Source organism: Callorhinus ursinus, unplaced genomic scaffold (assembly GCF_003265705.2).
Source record: "Callorhinus ursinus isolate GAN/ISIS: 27379988/994484 unplaced genomic scaffold, GSC_fseal_2.0 scaffold9, whole genome shotgun sequence".
Lineage (NCBI taxonomy): Eukaryota > Metazoa > Chordata > Mammalia > Carnivora > Otariidae > Callorhinus > Callorhinus ursinus.
The window spans coordinates 56,499,547-56,513,269 of record NW_027397071.1 but is presented as its reverse complement, the minus strand read 5'-3'; the positions used below and the strand labels follow the sequence as shown (position 1 = coordinate 56,513,269).

At 48.5% G+C, this 13,723-nt stretch overlaps 1 protein-coding gene across 1 annotated transcript in view; it reads right to left on the bottom strand.

The window, feature by feature from the left end:
- PLPP3 (phospholipid phosphatase 3) overlaps window positions 1-13,723 on the bottom strand; it is an 83,241-nt gene that overhangs the window by 15,392 nt on the left and 54,126 nt on the right. The window contains exons 3-4 of the mRNA XM_025871722.2: window positions 11,194-11,474; window positions 10,696-10,753 (exon numbers count right to left, since the gene is read on the bottom strand). Coding sequence (XP_025727507.1) covers window positions 10,696-10,753; window positions 11,194-11,474 — 339 coding nt within the window. The remainder of the gene's footprint in view (window positions 1-10,695; window positions 10,754-11,193; window positions 11,475-13,723) is intronic.

Sequence of the window (13,723 nt, the reverse complement as noted above, 5' to 3'; positions counted from 1 at the left end):
GGAACAGAAACTAAGTGCATTAGAACACCACGTCCGCCCCCACTCCATTTCCACTAAATGGAACCATCTGGACCGTCGGTGGCATGGTGCACAAAGAGCATTCAACCTGGATATGACCTCAAGTCAGTTACTTAAACCTGGAGCCTTAGTCCCCATATTAAAAAAAAAAAAAAATTAGAAAAATGAGAAGAGCTGAGGAATGCCTTAGAGCCCACTGCCTGGCACATTCTAGACACTTCATAAACGTGCGTTCCCTTTTATCTTCTTCATGATTGAAACAAACGAAAGCGTAGTAACCAGGGGAGTAAAGGTTTCTTTTCTGCAATCCATGACAACTCATGCACTGCATTTGTATGTTTCCCTGGAGATCAGGGCAGCACCATCCCTACACTACGTGCTGCTTAGGACCTTCTTAGAAATAAAATGCAGGATCGACAGGAGAGGTTCTCGTGATAGTCACAGGGGATGTTTCTGCTTCAACAGAAAGCACCTTTACCAAAGAACACGTTTCTAAGTCACCACTCCCAACTACGGATTTTTGCGTTCGAATATAAGGAAACACATAAACCAACCAGACAATGCCGGAGCGCTTTCACACAGAGGCTGACAGACACTGGGCTGGGTGGAGTAGAAGAGTAACCTGAAGAAAAATGGAAGAAAAAAAAAAAAAAAACCACCTCTGGCAGAAGCAAAGAAGTTGAAATGACGTCAACTGAGCATTGTCCCTCAGAATGATCTTGCTGCAGTTTCCGTTCTAACCTCTGGGCACAACCTACTTCCCAGGTTCCTGTGGGAACTTGGGAAAGGAGGGGGAAAAGGCAACTGGACAAGGGGAACTTCCGACGACCAATCAAAGGCAGGCACTGGGGGAGACCAGGAGAAAGGGGAAGAGAGCGGAGGGGAGGAGCTGATGGCTGGAAGATAGACCTGGGACAGAGGCAGAGGCAGGCCTCAGCCCTTCCTGAGACAAAGGGACACCCTCCTTCTGGCGGACAGGAAGGAGCAAGTCAGTGACTGGTCCTGAGGCGAAAGACAAGTGGAAATTTCCGGAGCCACCCTTGCTAATCACGGCTCATAAAACATTCCAGCTGGAAGAGATCTTAGATGTCCACCTTGCTCACTTTACTGATGAAGATATTTAGGGTTTGAGAGGGGAAGAAACTTGCCCCAGGTCACATGTCAAGCGACTCGCTAGGGGGAAGACTGCCTAGCACTGACTCCTCAAACTACCTGGAAGACGACTTCCAAACCTAGGCCTACACAACAGCAGACAACTTTATAATCATTATGAAAGTCTATGAATGCATTCTTGGGCAATCTAAGAATAACAAATGAAAAATAATAATAAAGAATGCACTGATGTTGGCTGCTAAACAAGCGATAAAGGTCAACAGTTTCTCCCATGTAAAACATAACCGGTTAAAAATCTACAAGAAGAGGTAAAATCCTCACAGCAGCCGACGTGATTCTATAAACAGTAATTAGCTTACCAAGAACTACACGGGACCCTGTATGAAGTAAGGGACATAAAGGACAAGTTGAACAGACAGCTAGAATTTTTATTTATAAACACTCAACTTAAAAGCTCCTAAAGTTGATACATAAATCCCATCAGATTCCTAGGGATGTCCTAAAAAGATCTGGAGGAAAAGACTTGAAAGAAATTATGCTAAAAATCACCTAAAAGGCCAAAGCTGTACAACTAGCCAGAAAACCAACCAACCAACAAATAAGCCAGGCACTCCAACAGATGCTAAGGATACAGAAATGGGAAGCTATAATTCCTGCCCTACAGAGCGTTCATTCATTGGGGGAATCCATGAAAACAAGCAAGGGCACTTACTGGTTTCCTAGGAATTACGAAGAAAATTGGGGAACCAGGGTCAGTCACAGGGGAACAGGCACGTGACTTGAGTCCTAAAGATGAATCTGCATTTGCTAGGAGTTGAGGGGACAGCAGTGAGGGGTGTGTATTCCAGGCAGAGCAATGGCCTAGAAAGAAGCCAGCGTTCTGGAGAACCTCACAGCTTTCAGTACAGCTCTTCAGGGTGGGGGTGGGGGAACTGATAACCACAGGGCTACAGAGGCAAAGGGGGGCTCAGGAAGGGTGTGGATATCAAACTAAGGAACCTGGCTTTTACTTAGCAGGTCAGTCTTTCTCAAACCATACTCCACGGAACACTAACGGTCTTTTAACCAAAGATGGTAAATGCTCTATAGGAAATCCTTAATTTTACTACTGACAATACATGACGGTTTACAGAGTATCTATCTATTGAATCACAATTGGGAAACGTTACTGTAAGCAGATGGTGAAAAATTAAAATGATTTTAAGCAAGGCCCTCAGTACTGTAAAAAATAACCTGTAGGTCAAAGGCTACCCCTCGTTTGTGCAGAAATGAGCCAGCAGTGGATTCTGCAATCGTGAATCAAAAGATCCTCTCCTTCCAGGAGCGGGGATGGGAGGACGCTGGCGTAGCTCCCCGCTTAACACAAGCCTCGGGGCAAAAGCGACAGCCTGTTTGCATTGTGCCTACCGTAATCTGGCCTTCCTCCAGCATTTTGGCAGCAGGCAAGGGCCGGGTCGGGGACAGAAAGAACACCAGGTGCTCATCAGAAAAATCTCACTGAACCTTAGGTCTTCTCACAAATACAATCATCTGCAGATCCTCAGAAAAGGCTTGTTTGAAATCCCCCCCCTCCCCCCCCCCCGCCACGCTGAGTTTAGGTCATGGGCCTTGGAAATCAGGGTGGGGCAGAGGAAGGGTGGGTTTCCCAACCGGACATGGCACACATCTCCCCTTCCACTGACTCAGAAACTAAAGGCTGGCGCTTAAGAAAAGAAAAAAAATATATACAGGAGAGGACCTTGAGGAGGGAGGAAGAGACCAGTCACCAGGAGAGCTTCAGGAAGGGAGTGCTTATGAATGAGAACGGAGCAGGGGCCACGGGCAAAGAATGCGCCGCAGAAGCCGTCAGATATGGAACGGCCAGCAGCACGCTGAAGCTTGCTCCTCACTACCCACCAGCAACCAACACCTTGATCCAGGTCAAGGTCTCAGGACTGACCTTGGCGTCTGCAGCTGGGGCTGCAGGGGCGAGCAGAGCAAGAGTAGCATGAATTTGGGGGGGGGGGGGGGGGGGGGAGGAAGCAGCCCTGACTCTATCACTTCCTAAGTGGGTGGTCCCTCAACTTCTCATCTGGGAAACAGGTACAAGAGTATCTCTTTCTCGGGGTTGCCAGGATCAAATGAGACTCACAGGACTGGGCATTCAAGGTGCTCTTAGGAAATCTGTATCACCCTTTGCCTTGGTGAATGAGATTTACTCATTGACTGTGCTTGATTTCACCAAAACAAGATTACTAAAGCAAAAGATTGCACAGTGACCTTCCACATCGTGCCTACTTCTGATCTGAGAAGCTGGTCGCAATAGGCTTTGAGGTTGACCAAAGGATCTGGTAAGTCCTTCCGTGCCCCACCAATCCTACTGCTAAATGGATTGGCTTTTGCTGGTTCATAGCTCAGTTCTTGTGAGGCTCTCCGTACCAGAGGCTTGGGCCTCACTGTGGCCGGAGATAACTTTCTGGAGCACCCTGCTCCCTTGGAAACCTGCACCTGGGGACGGGACAAGGGGCAGGAGACTGCATTCGTTCCCATTGCACAGGAGGAAGTCACACTCCGGACCACAACTATACTGCGGCCCTTGTCCTGGACCAAATAGTAAGGAGACTTGCCTGGAGTCAGAATTTCTGCAGGGCCTCAGGAAAAGCCCTAGGCAGCCTGCAAAGGGTGGTTAGGAAAGAGCTAAGCAGAGCTGGACAAAACCAGAAAGGCTGAGTTGCCTTGACCTCTCACAGAGGTCAACAGCCCTGCGGTCCTGACTTATCTGTCTTTACTTCCCCATCTGCCTGAAGGCCTCTGGGCTGGCAGAATCCACTTCTAAGCGTCAGTGTGACATTGCAGAAAAGGGTCTGATTTAATCAGAGCAAAACTAAATTTGAATCTTTTCTCTGCTCCATGCCATCTGTAGGATGTCACCCTGCTTCTCTGAAGTTCTGCTTTCTCTTATGTAATGAGATTCGTTCATTTAAAAAATAAACACAGGGGCGCCCGAGTGGCTCAGTCGTTGGGTGTCTGCCTTCGGCTCAGGTCATGATCCCAGGGTCCTGGGATCGAGCCCCACATCGGGCTCCCTGCTCCGCGGGAAGCCTGCTTCTCCCTCTCCCACTCCCCCTGCTTGTGTTCCCTCTTTCGCTGTGTCTCTCTGTCAAATAAATAAATAAAATCTTTAAAAAAAAATAAAATAAAAAATAAACACCTGTCGCAAGCATCTATTCTGCTCAAAATTGTGAAAGACACACTTATAAAGTTAACTCCCTCCCTGAAAAAAAAAAAGAATATCAAAATTAAAAATGAAATCTCGTTCTTGTACTAAGATGTTTCTTCCAATTGCTGAAATAAAACGGCCGACTATAGACAGGAAGTTTACAACAGAAAGCTTCGTGTCCGCCCGTGAGCCCCCATCCCCAAAAGGATGTATGTGAAAGTCCCCAGCACACGGAACTCACTCCATAAATGGAGTTCTCTCCTCCTTCCTGGTCCTAGCTTCAAAACTGGGGTCCTGTGGAATTCCAACAAAACCTCTTTGGAGAGGTCTGGCTGAACTCAGGCTGGCTCCTCTGGTCTGAACCAGCAAAGTCAGATGTGGGGTGAGTCACACCGGGTTCTTGCTAAGTCATTTGTGTTTCATTACATGATTTGCATACTGGCGAAACAGGTCCCTACTGTCCTCTTCATTTCCATTGCTCTTGGGACTGCTCTGCTCAGAGTGAAAAGGAGGCTTTTGTCCTTCCTTACATCCCTGCCTGCTCTCTCCCGGGAAGTCTGTCCAGATCACTGACACCCACAGGGAGGAACTTTCTCCCTTTTCTCATCTCCGCCATGGCTCACGCTTGGCTCTGGTTCATGTGCCTGGTGACTTGTCTACGTGGGGCAGAACTGGAATTTCTCTCTGGGAAGTTATTCAACTGCTTTCAGGACAAAAGAAGAATTTTTAGCCAACTTTTCTCCTCCTTCAGGAGGGAATCGGCTCTTGTTTTCTATCATGATCAGGGGGAGAAAAAGAAACTACCAGTTTGTTGAGCACTGTTCCAGACACTGTTCTAGGCGCTTTACATGACCTTACCTGCAATTATCCAACCATCCTGTTGGGTAGACACCACTGTGCCCATTTTACAGATGGAAGAGATCAAAGCCAAAAGGCCATGTCATTTGCTCAAGGTAACAGAGAGCCATGTTTTACCCTGAGTAAGATGTGTCTTTTTCTAAGTATGAGCTCTAATCACAGAACCTGGCTTCCTTTGGAGGGAATTAGTGCTCTGCACACAAAGTATTGGTCTTACTGGTATTCTGCCTGAGGAGAAAAGCAATGTGAGGGGACTACGGGACTGTCGTGGACTACAGGACAGCCTGTAGGGGATGTCTGGATGCACGTGCTCCTGGAATCCATCTGTCACATGCTTTTGTAAGGCCCGCATCTAAAATGCAAGTGTGTAGCTTTTCTAAGAGTGAGAGCATTAGAATCTCTGCCCCGATTGCAAGCTAAGGAGAACCTGTGAACTGTGCAGTCAGTACCCCTCAGAGTGGAGTTAGCAGCCCTCCCCGCGGGGCCCTGTGCCTCAGTCCACCTGAGTTGGAGACCTCATCCACCTGTTCTGAGACTATTTACTTTTTAGGCTTTCCACGACAAATAGGAAGTTGTTTGGTGTCCCCGGGTGCTCACACAAGGGCTGGCTCAGAAACTGCCAGATGGATGGATGGACAGACAGATGGGTGGATGGATGATGGATGGATACAGGCGAGGGGAAAGACAAGGGAAAACATCTACATCTGATATGGTGGCTTATTCCCCATAGAAACCACAATCTTGTCCCTGCAGGGGGTTTCACCAGACACTCCCAGGATCTGTGGGCATGTCTCGTGGGCATACCAACCCCAGCGCTCCAGGATTCTAACCATGCTGAACAAAACCTCAATGACTAACAGCCACAGGCCAGGGAACATGGCTGTCAGAGGACAGCCACTTCCCTGTTTCCTTGGTATCCGACAAACCCTTTGACACATAAACAGTCCCCACGGGCACCCCAGGAAAGAGTCAATACATCAAGAGTTCGGCAAAGAGGCGGCAAAGGCCCTCCCTACACCACCCAGGTCCTTTTCGATCGATCAATTCAGGGATGAGGGATGAACACAATTCTGACCGGAATGGGAAGGAGCATGGCTTGGGGATGTAGAAGGCCTGCGATTGAGTCATTCATTCATTCACTCACTCACTCACTCATCAAATATTCACTGCATACTTAACTAAGTGTCAGACCCTGTGTAGGATGGTGGGATACAGTGGTGAATCAAGAGACAAAAGCATCCCTCCTCACGAAGCTTACAATTTATCTGGCAGAGAAATGAATATAGACGTCAGACGGTGAGAAATTGGGTGGGGGGGCGGGAATAAGGCTGCAAAGGGACTTAGGGAGTATCACAGGAGGGGCCAGGGAAGGCTTCTCTGACAAAGCACCCTGAAGAAGGCAGGGGGGCAAGGTGCTCGTTCTGGGAGGGAGGCGTGGTGGCAAAGGAGAGGCCTGGCCACCAACCAGCTGCTGCCTGATCTGAGCTGCAGGAGGAGGGGCTGGGGCGGCTGATCCTGAAAGTCCTCCCAGCTCTCACTGCACCCTCCACTCCTTGCTTCCTACTGGCCACCACAGCTGGACTAAACTGAAAACCTGCAGCTTGCAAATCACCGCCCTCCTTTTCACCTGCACACAGGCGGTTCTTCCAATCTGCCCATCGTCACCCTACTGGCAGCCTTCCCCAGCTTCCGCCACCCTCCACCCCAGGCTGGCTTAGGTGCCACGACTCTAAGTTTCCATAAGGACCTATACCTGCCCCCCCCCAACCCCCTGCACAGTGTACCAAACTGCTGTCATCGTCTACTTGCTCCCCTAGACTGAGCACCCCAAGGCCTGTGCCCATGACTTCCCAAGGTCTACATCCCCACCCCTAGAGTGCTGCTTGGTCTATCACAGTCACCCGTTAAATATGTGCTGATATTCCGAGTTTTGAACCCACGTTGAGCTCCTTGAGGGCCGGGCCCAGGGCTGATTCACGTTAGTAGCCCTGGGAGGTAGCAGAGTGCCTGGCACAACAGACAACACCAGGTAGGCCCCACAGACCGGGGCCTGTGCGGGTGTTGGCATTTTACCCAGAAAGCCAAGTCATCCTCGATCCCTGACCGTGGAGGTACAAGGCTGGTCCAGATGTGGCTCTCTGGGGCTTAGGCCAGGACTCAGGGCTAGAAAAGCAGCACGCATGCTTTTATCTGCTGTGGGTTTTTCTTATTAGCAGCTGCATTAATCGCTAACATGCCTTAACCTCATCTGTAAGCTTCTATGCCCGGAGATAATTTGGTGTTTGGGGCATGGTTTTTCCAAGCTAACCATTTTACAAATGAAAACCTAACGTGGAGTGTCCTTCAGAGCCACGGGAGGCTTCAGACGCAGATGTTGCCGACAGGCCCAGAGGAGAGGGGGCTGGTGCTTCCCGCCCGCCCCCTTCTGAACGCCAAGATAACGAGAGCGTAAGTTTGTCTCTGACGGCTTCCCATCTTTTCTTGCACTGCCTGGGGTAGTTCAAACTTCCTTCAAATAGAACCGCAGAGATTGAGAAATAAGTAGATACCATGTAACTCCACTCTTTCATCTGACAGATGAAGAAAGTGGGGTCTAGAGATGAAAAGTAGCAGCAATCCTGCAAAAGAGACATGACTGTCTCCACTTTACAGAGGACTAACACTGAGGCAGGAAAGCTAAGTAAGCAACCCCAGGTTCCAGAGCTAGTCATGAGGTGGCGGAATCACCCAGGTCTGCCAGACCCTGAGGGCAAATGCCATCAATGCTACACCCAACTGGTTCAAAGGTGATTTTCCTCAAGGCCCCCAGGGAAGCTGCACTGGGGGAGGCCAGGGTCTCCTCCGCCCACCTCCACTTCCTGAAGCTCCACAGAGAAGCACTGGGGAACGGGCCAGGGGCTGCTGCTCTGAGTGCAGCATTTCCCACAGACCCTGACAGGCAGCAATGGTGCTCTAAAGAAGCTTTGCACATTGGACATTCAGAGGGTTGAGACCTCTGCGTAGCATCACGTAGAAGCCAGCCTGCCGAAGAGCACTGTCCTCCCTGGAATCTAGCCTCAGGGGTTGTTTCAGGGCAAGATAACCTGAGAGCTAAAAATAGAGCCCTATGTTTATATGTTGCATATATGGGTATCCGTGAGTTGTGCATGTTAAAATGTGTGCATTTGCAAGGCTTCTCCAGTGTATGGTGTGTGCACAGCTGTGTGTGCGTGTGCAGTTAAGATGCTAGGGCGATGGAGGACTAAGGAGGCTCTTCTCTTCCTCCCACCCTCTTCCCCTGCCTCCTTCCCTTCCTTCTTTCCAGAAACATACAGGCACTATAATTTTTATCTCCCTCAAAGATGCGAACAGACGTCCGGTCCGAATCTACCCCTCACTCCTCACCCCTGCAGAGGAAGTCTCTGGCTGTAATCACCGCCGGTAGGAGGTGGTCGTGGGGGTGGGGGCGAGAGGGCAGGTCCTCCATTAAAGCAGATCTGAAGAAAGGCAGGTTGCCGTTAGGGTAGATGGAAGTTAGGGTTGGGAACTTATATTCTGTTTTGTTTTGTTTTTTTCTAAGATTTTATTTATTTTGACACAGAGAGAGAGAGAGGGAGAGCGAGCATGAGCAGGGGAGCAGCAAGCAGAGGGAGAAGCAGGCTCCCCACTGAGCAGGGAGCCCGATGCAGGGGCTCGATCCCAGGACCCCGGCTTGACCAACTGAGCCACCCAGGCACCCTGGGAACTTATATTCTTTTAAGTTTATCCTGGTGGGGTTGTTTTTGTGTTTTGAAGAGCAGTACCACGAAAAGAACAGACAGTGATCCTGGTGTCATCAAGACGAGCCTTCAAATCCATTTTCTCCCTTTTACAGGAGATGGAACTTTTATTACCAAAATTCTTAAGATTCGGGTTGGTTGGTTGGTTTCCAGCTGAAAACGAGGTAATCAAAATGCATCTCATCGAGTTACTGAGAGAACCAAATGCTGTGGTGTGAACTTGCCCCAGTGCCTGGTACACAGAAGGCACCAGAAACAGGTCAGCACCTTTATCTTTTTGGCGGCTGTAGAGCATACAGTGCACAGAGTGGGTTTCAAAATTACCCAGTATTCTTCTCTTGGAAAATGAAGGAATGGGAGAAAAATGAACACAGACCCACTCCTCCAAGCACCTTTGCAAAACACCGAAATTACATTTGTAAAATTGCTTCCAGACCCAGGTAAACTATAAAAAAATGAAATAGGAAACTAAGTATCTTCGTTAAATTAGCTTTCTAAAAGCAAAGCAAAAGCAAAACAATAACAACAAACGAAGAAGGGAGGGGCACACGATTCGTGAATAAATAAAATCCCCGCTTGAGGCTTTTCAGGGCCCACCTTTCAGCTCTGGATCCCAGGTAATGGGAAGCCCGGAGGCCTCCGGGCTTGAAAAGGATTGCAAGGGAAAACAAAACAAAACAAAACCCTTCTGCTAGTTTTTCCAAATCCTAATTATGTTTTTTAAGTAAGTCAAAATCAAAACGTTCTCTCTGCAAACAGCTTACGATCCCCTGAGCTACGTCTGACCTCTCAGCGCCTTCTTGCTCTTCATCAAAGGGGCCGAAAGCAGGAAGTGCCTTGGCACAGGGACCTCATTCAAGGGGAGAGGAAAGGCAGGGGACCGTATGTAACTCACAAAGAGAAACAGACCAGCCGCCCTCTGTGCTGCAGCTGGAGAGGTGGATCTACACTGTCCCAGCGCCTTTAAGGAAGTCAGAACAGACATGGCCATGGGAGGGGTGACACAGGGGTTCAGATCATGGCCCCACCACTAGCTGAGGGACCCCCCCCACCCCCATCACACTGCTTAGCCTCCCGGGGCCTTGGTCTCTGGATCCCAGCAGCAGGGATACACGTGTCGTGCCTCACCATGTTATTATGAGATCACGTGTGCTCACGGAGGCAGAATTTTTCTGTCACACTTGAAATCACTCTAAGTTATCAGATAATGATAATTTTTAAAGCCTTTCCCTCAGTAGGGAATGGAGGAGGGCTGGCATGGCGAACACCACAAGGAATTTGATGACAGGGCTTGGATGTGAGCAATAGTGCTAGTGTCCGTGTAAATTCTGACAGTTCACTTGAACTCTCCGAGCCTTACTTAGTAATCCTTTCCCACAAAAGAGATAATATTACTTATAACCTAGGGTGCCTGGAAGGGTCAACTGAGTTAAATTGATATTCAGAAAACAGGGCTTTTTACCATAAAGCGTGATATGAGTGTCTTTGTCACTTTTTAACTTCAAAATGGGTGCACAATCCTTATCAAACAGCTACGATAAATGTTAATTTTATTTGAAAGATGGGAAACACCTAGAAAATAAAACAACTTCTCACTGATGCTATGGCAGAGCTCAAAACAGAACCTCATTTTCCTAGCTAACTTCTCTTTCAAGGATTTCACAATGAAGTCTATCCCTAACCATCCCAAGGGCTTTCTGCACAGAAGAGATTTAAGCTGGGGCTTGGAATCAGAAGGAAGGTACTTACCACCAAATACAGCATAGTGTACATGGAGAAGGAGGCGTGGCCAGAGAAGAAGGACTTCCTGCAAGAGCAAGAGAGGGCCATGTAAGGGCCATATTCACACTCCTGACACTTATTTGCCTGTCTGTCTTCCCTCCCTAGACTGTGACCTTGACAGCAGCACTATCTTGTGTGGTTCTGCATCATTTGTCATGCTTTGGACACACTGTCTAGAACCTAGCAGGCACCCGTGGATGCGTGAGTAAGCAAAAGAATGGATGGATGGATGGATGGATGGATGGATGGATGGATAGATGCATGGACTTACCAGTGTTCTACCGTAACTGCTTATTTATCTATGTATCTAAATCATTTGACCCTGAGTTCCTTAAGAATGGGGACTATGCCTTATTCACCCCTTGAAACCAAAGCTCAGCACTGAGCTTGGCACCTCATGTAGTGTTCCCTGAACTGCCTGTATCCGGAGCGTGCACACTGTGGCCATGGTAGGCGGTGACTCACCTGGCCTCCTGGACTTTGCTGTCGTCACCTCTGCATTTGTAGTTTTCAATGTAGCCCTCGGAGCAGTTGATCTGGCTGAAATCAGCGTTGCAGACACTCAGGAAGTGAGGACGCAGGCGCCCTATGGAGACTTTGGCAATGTCTGTGAAGGACTGGCTGATGGCACAGCCGAAGAGGAAGCAGCCCACCTGCTTATAGAGGGCCGCCACATAGGGGTTTTGAATCGTTGACCGGGACTTCTCCTTCAGGTAATAGATACGGTAGAACTCCCCAGTGATGATCTGAAAGGAAACCAACAGGGGAATTAGGCAGTATCGAGGCCTGTCATCCAAGCGGAGGTGGTAAAGGATATTTAGTGACATAAAAGAATGTTCACTATATAATGGCAGGCTATAATATAGAAAATCTCAATTTGCGGCACGCCTGGGTGGCTCAGTTGGTTAAGCATCTGCCTTTGGCTCAGGTCATAATTCCAGAGTCCTGGGATTGAGCCCCAAATTGGCTCCCTGCTCAGCAGGGGGCCTGCCTCTCCCTCTCCCTCTGCCCCTCCCCCTCATGTACACGCTCACTCTGTCTCTCAAATAAATAAAATCTTAAAAAAAAAAAGAAAATCTCAATTTTCTATTTGAGAAATATATGGACAGAAATATGCATGGGCGGAAATACAGGACTGCTAACATGGCCATTTTTCCCTTTTTGAAAAAGTCCCACATGGCCATATGGTAACTTCGTAAAAACAAAAATATACAATCAAAAATATTTATACATAAACATATAATATTTAAAAATATATATATATATGTTGGGGCCCCTGGGTGGCTCAGTGGGTTGCGGCTCGGGTCATGATCTCAGGGTCCTGGGATCGAGCCCCGCATCGGGCTCCCTGCTCGGCGGGGAGCCTGCTTCTCCCTCTCCCACTCTCCCTGCTTGTGCTCTCTCTCTCTCTCTCTAATAAATAAAATCTTTAAAAAAATATATATATGTATGTTATATATAACAGTTATATGTATTATTTTTAACAAAGAAAGAGACAAATAAAGACCCAGATATAGGAAAAAAGATTAGATGAACAATCAAGGACATGGTTAAGGCTTGGTGGCCAGAACGTCAGAGGATCTGAGCCAATCTCAGGATACTGGGCTTCAGAGTCAGGGATCACCAGCCTTGTGTCAACACTGAGCCATGGTAGGGGTTTCTATAGGAAGGTGAATGCCCAAGACCATGTCTTGGGTTTGAGTCCCGGCTCTGCCACCTGCCTGGTGTCGCTTAGCCATGACAACCTCTCCAAGCTCTGGTTTCCTTCTCCATGAAAGGAGGCTGCACACGCCCTTGCCAAGTCGTTGGTTTAAATCTGGTAACATGGATGAGAAATGACCTGGGTCACATAAAGTGATTCTTTCGTTTTTCCTTCCGAGAAGAATGCTGTGATGAGAACACTGGCCCACAAACCAAGGAACTTGTAACATCATGCCCTTTGGTGTTTGCAAATTTCCAAGTCTGCAGCCATTGTCTCCCATCTCCTCAATCCTAGAGGAAAGCCAGTGAGTCTCGGCTTTCATACCCTTCCCCCATCCTACCGTGTTGACTCCTAACACTTAGGGGAGGCTTCTCAAGTCTGGGAAAAGAAAAGCCACCAGTTACTGTTTACCCACTGCATATGGGGGATCGCTCCTATAGGCTTTATTTCATGAAATCCTGACAACAGCCATGAGACAGGTGTGGCTGAAGCTCAGACAGGGGAAGCAGCTCAACCCAAACTGCCCGGTTTTACAGTAAGACCGGGGGTCCAGCTTGTTCTCCATAAGGCCACTGCCCGTGACGCCTACATGGCAGAGGGCTCTGGTCACGCCCAACCACACAGCCTGCTGCCCTTGTCTTAACTCCATCACACAGCCCTGGCCACTTCCTGATGGCAACCACAGTCCAGGGACAGCAACCGTCAGCTCATCACGTACCACAGAGCTCCTTTTACAGTTTCTCACAGGGCAGGGTGATGAGCCACACTTGCTCCTTCAGGGAGCGCAGATCATGTTCCCAACCGTGAGGGAAGTAATAGACGGACATATCCGGGCACTCCTTTTCAAAGCTATATTGTTTTATAGCTGGGGAAGGGGTCAAGGCATGGGGTCTGGTCCAAGTTCTCAAGGGCTCCCAAGTGCAGCGGGGGGATGCCCAGGGACCAGCAGGTGTGGGAGTGAGAACAGCCACCAGCACTGCTAACGTGTATACAGCGATTCTGTGTTTATAAATACTTGATTATTTCTAAGAGCCACGCTTTGGTTCCCAGATTGCACTGAGTGTGATTCTATGTTACAGAGAGATGGTCAAAGACCAGTCCAGCGCAGTCCTGGCTTAGCCATTCTCTGGGAGAGCACCTGATCTCACAGATGTGCTCAGACATTACTGGTTGAATGAATGAATGAATGAATGAATGAAAGCAGGACCGTAGTCTTCATAGTTGTTTTATTACAAAACTGGAAATATCCTCTAAATATTGCCAAAAGCCCTTTGATAACATGTTGCAGAGATT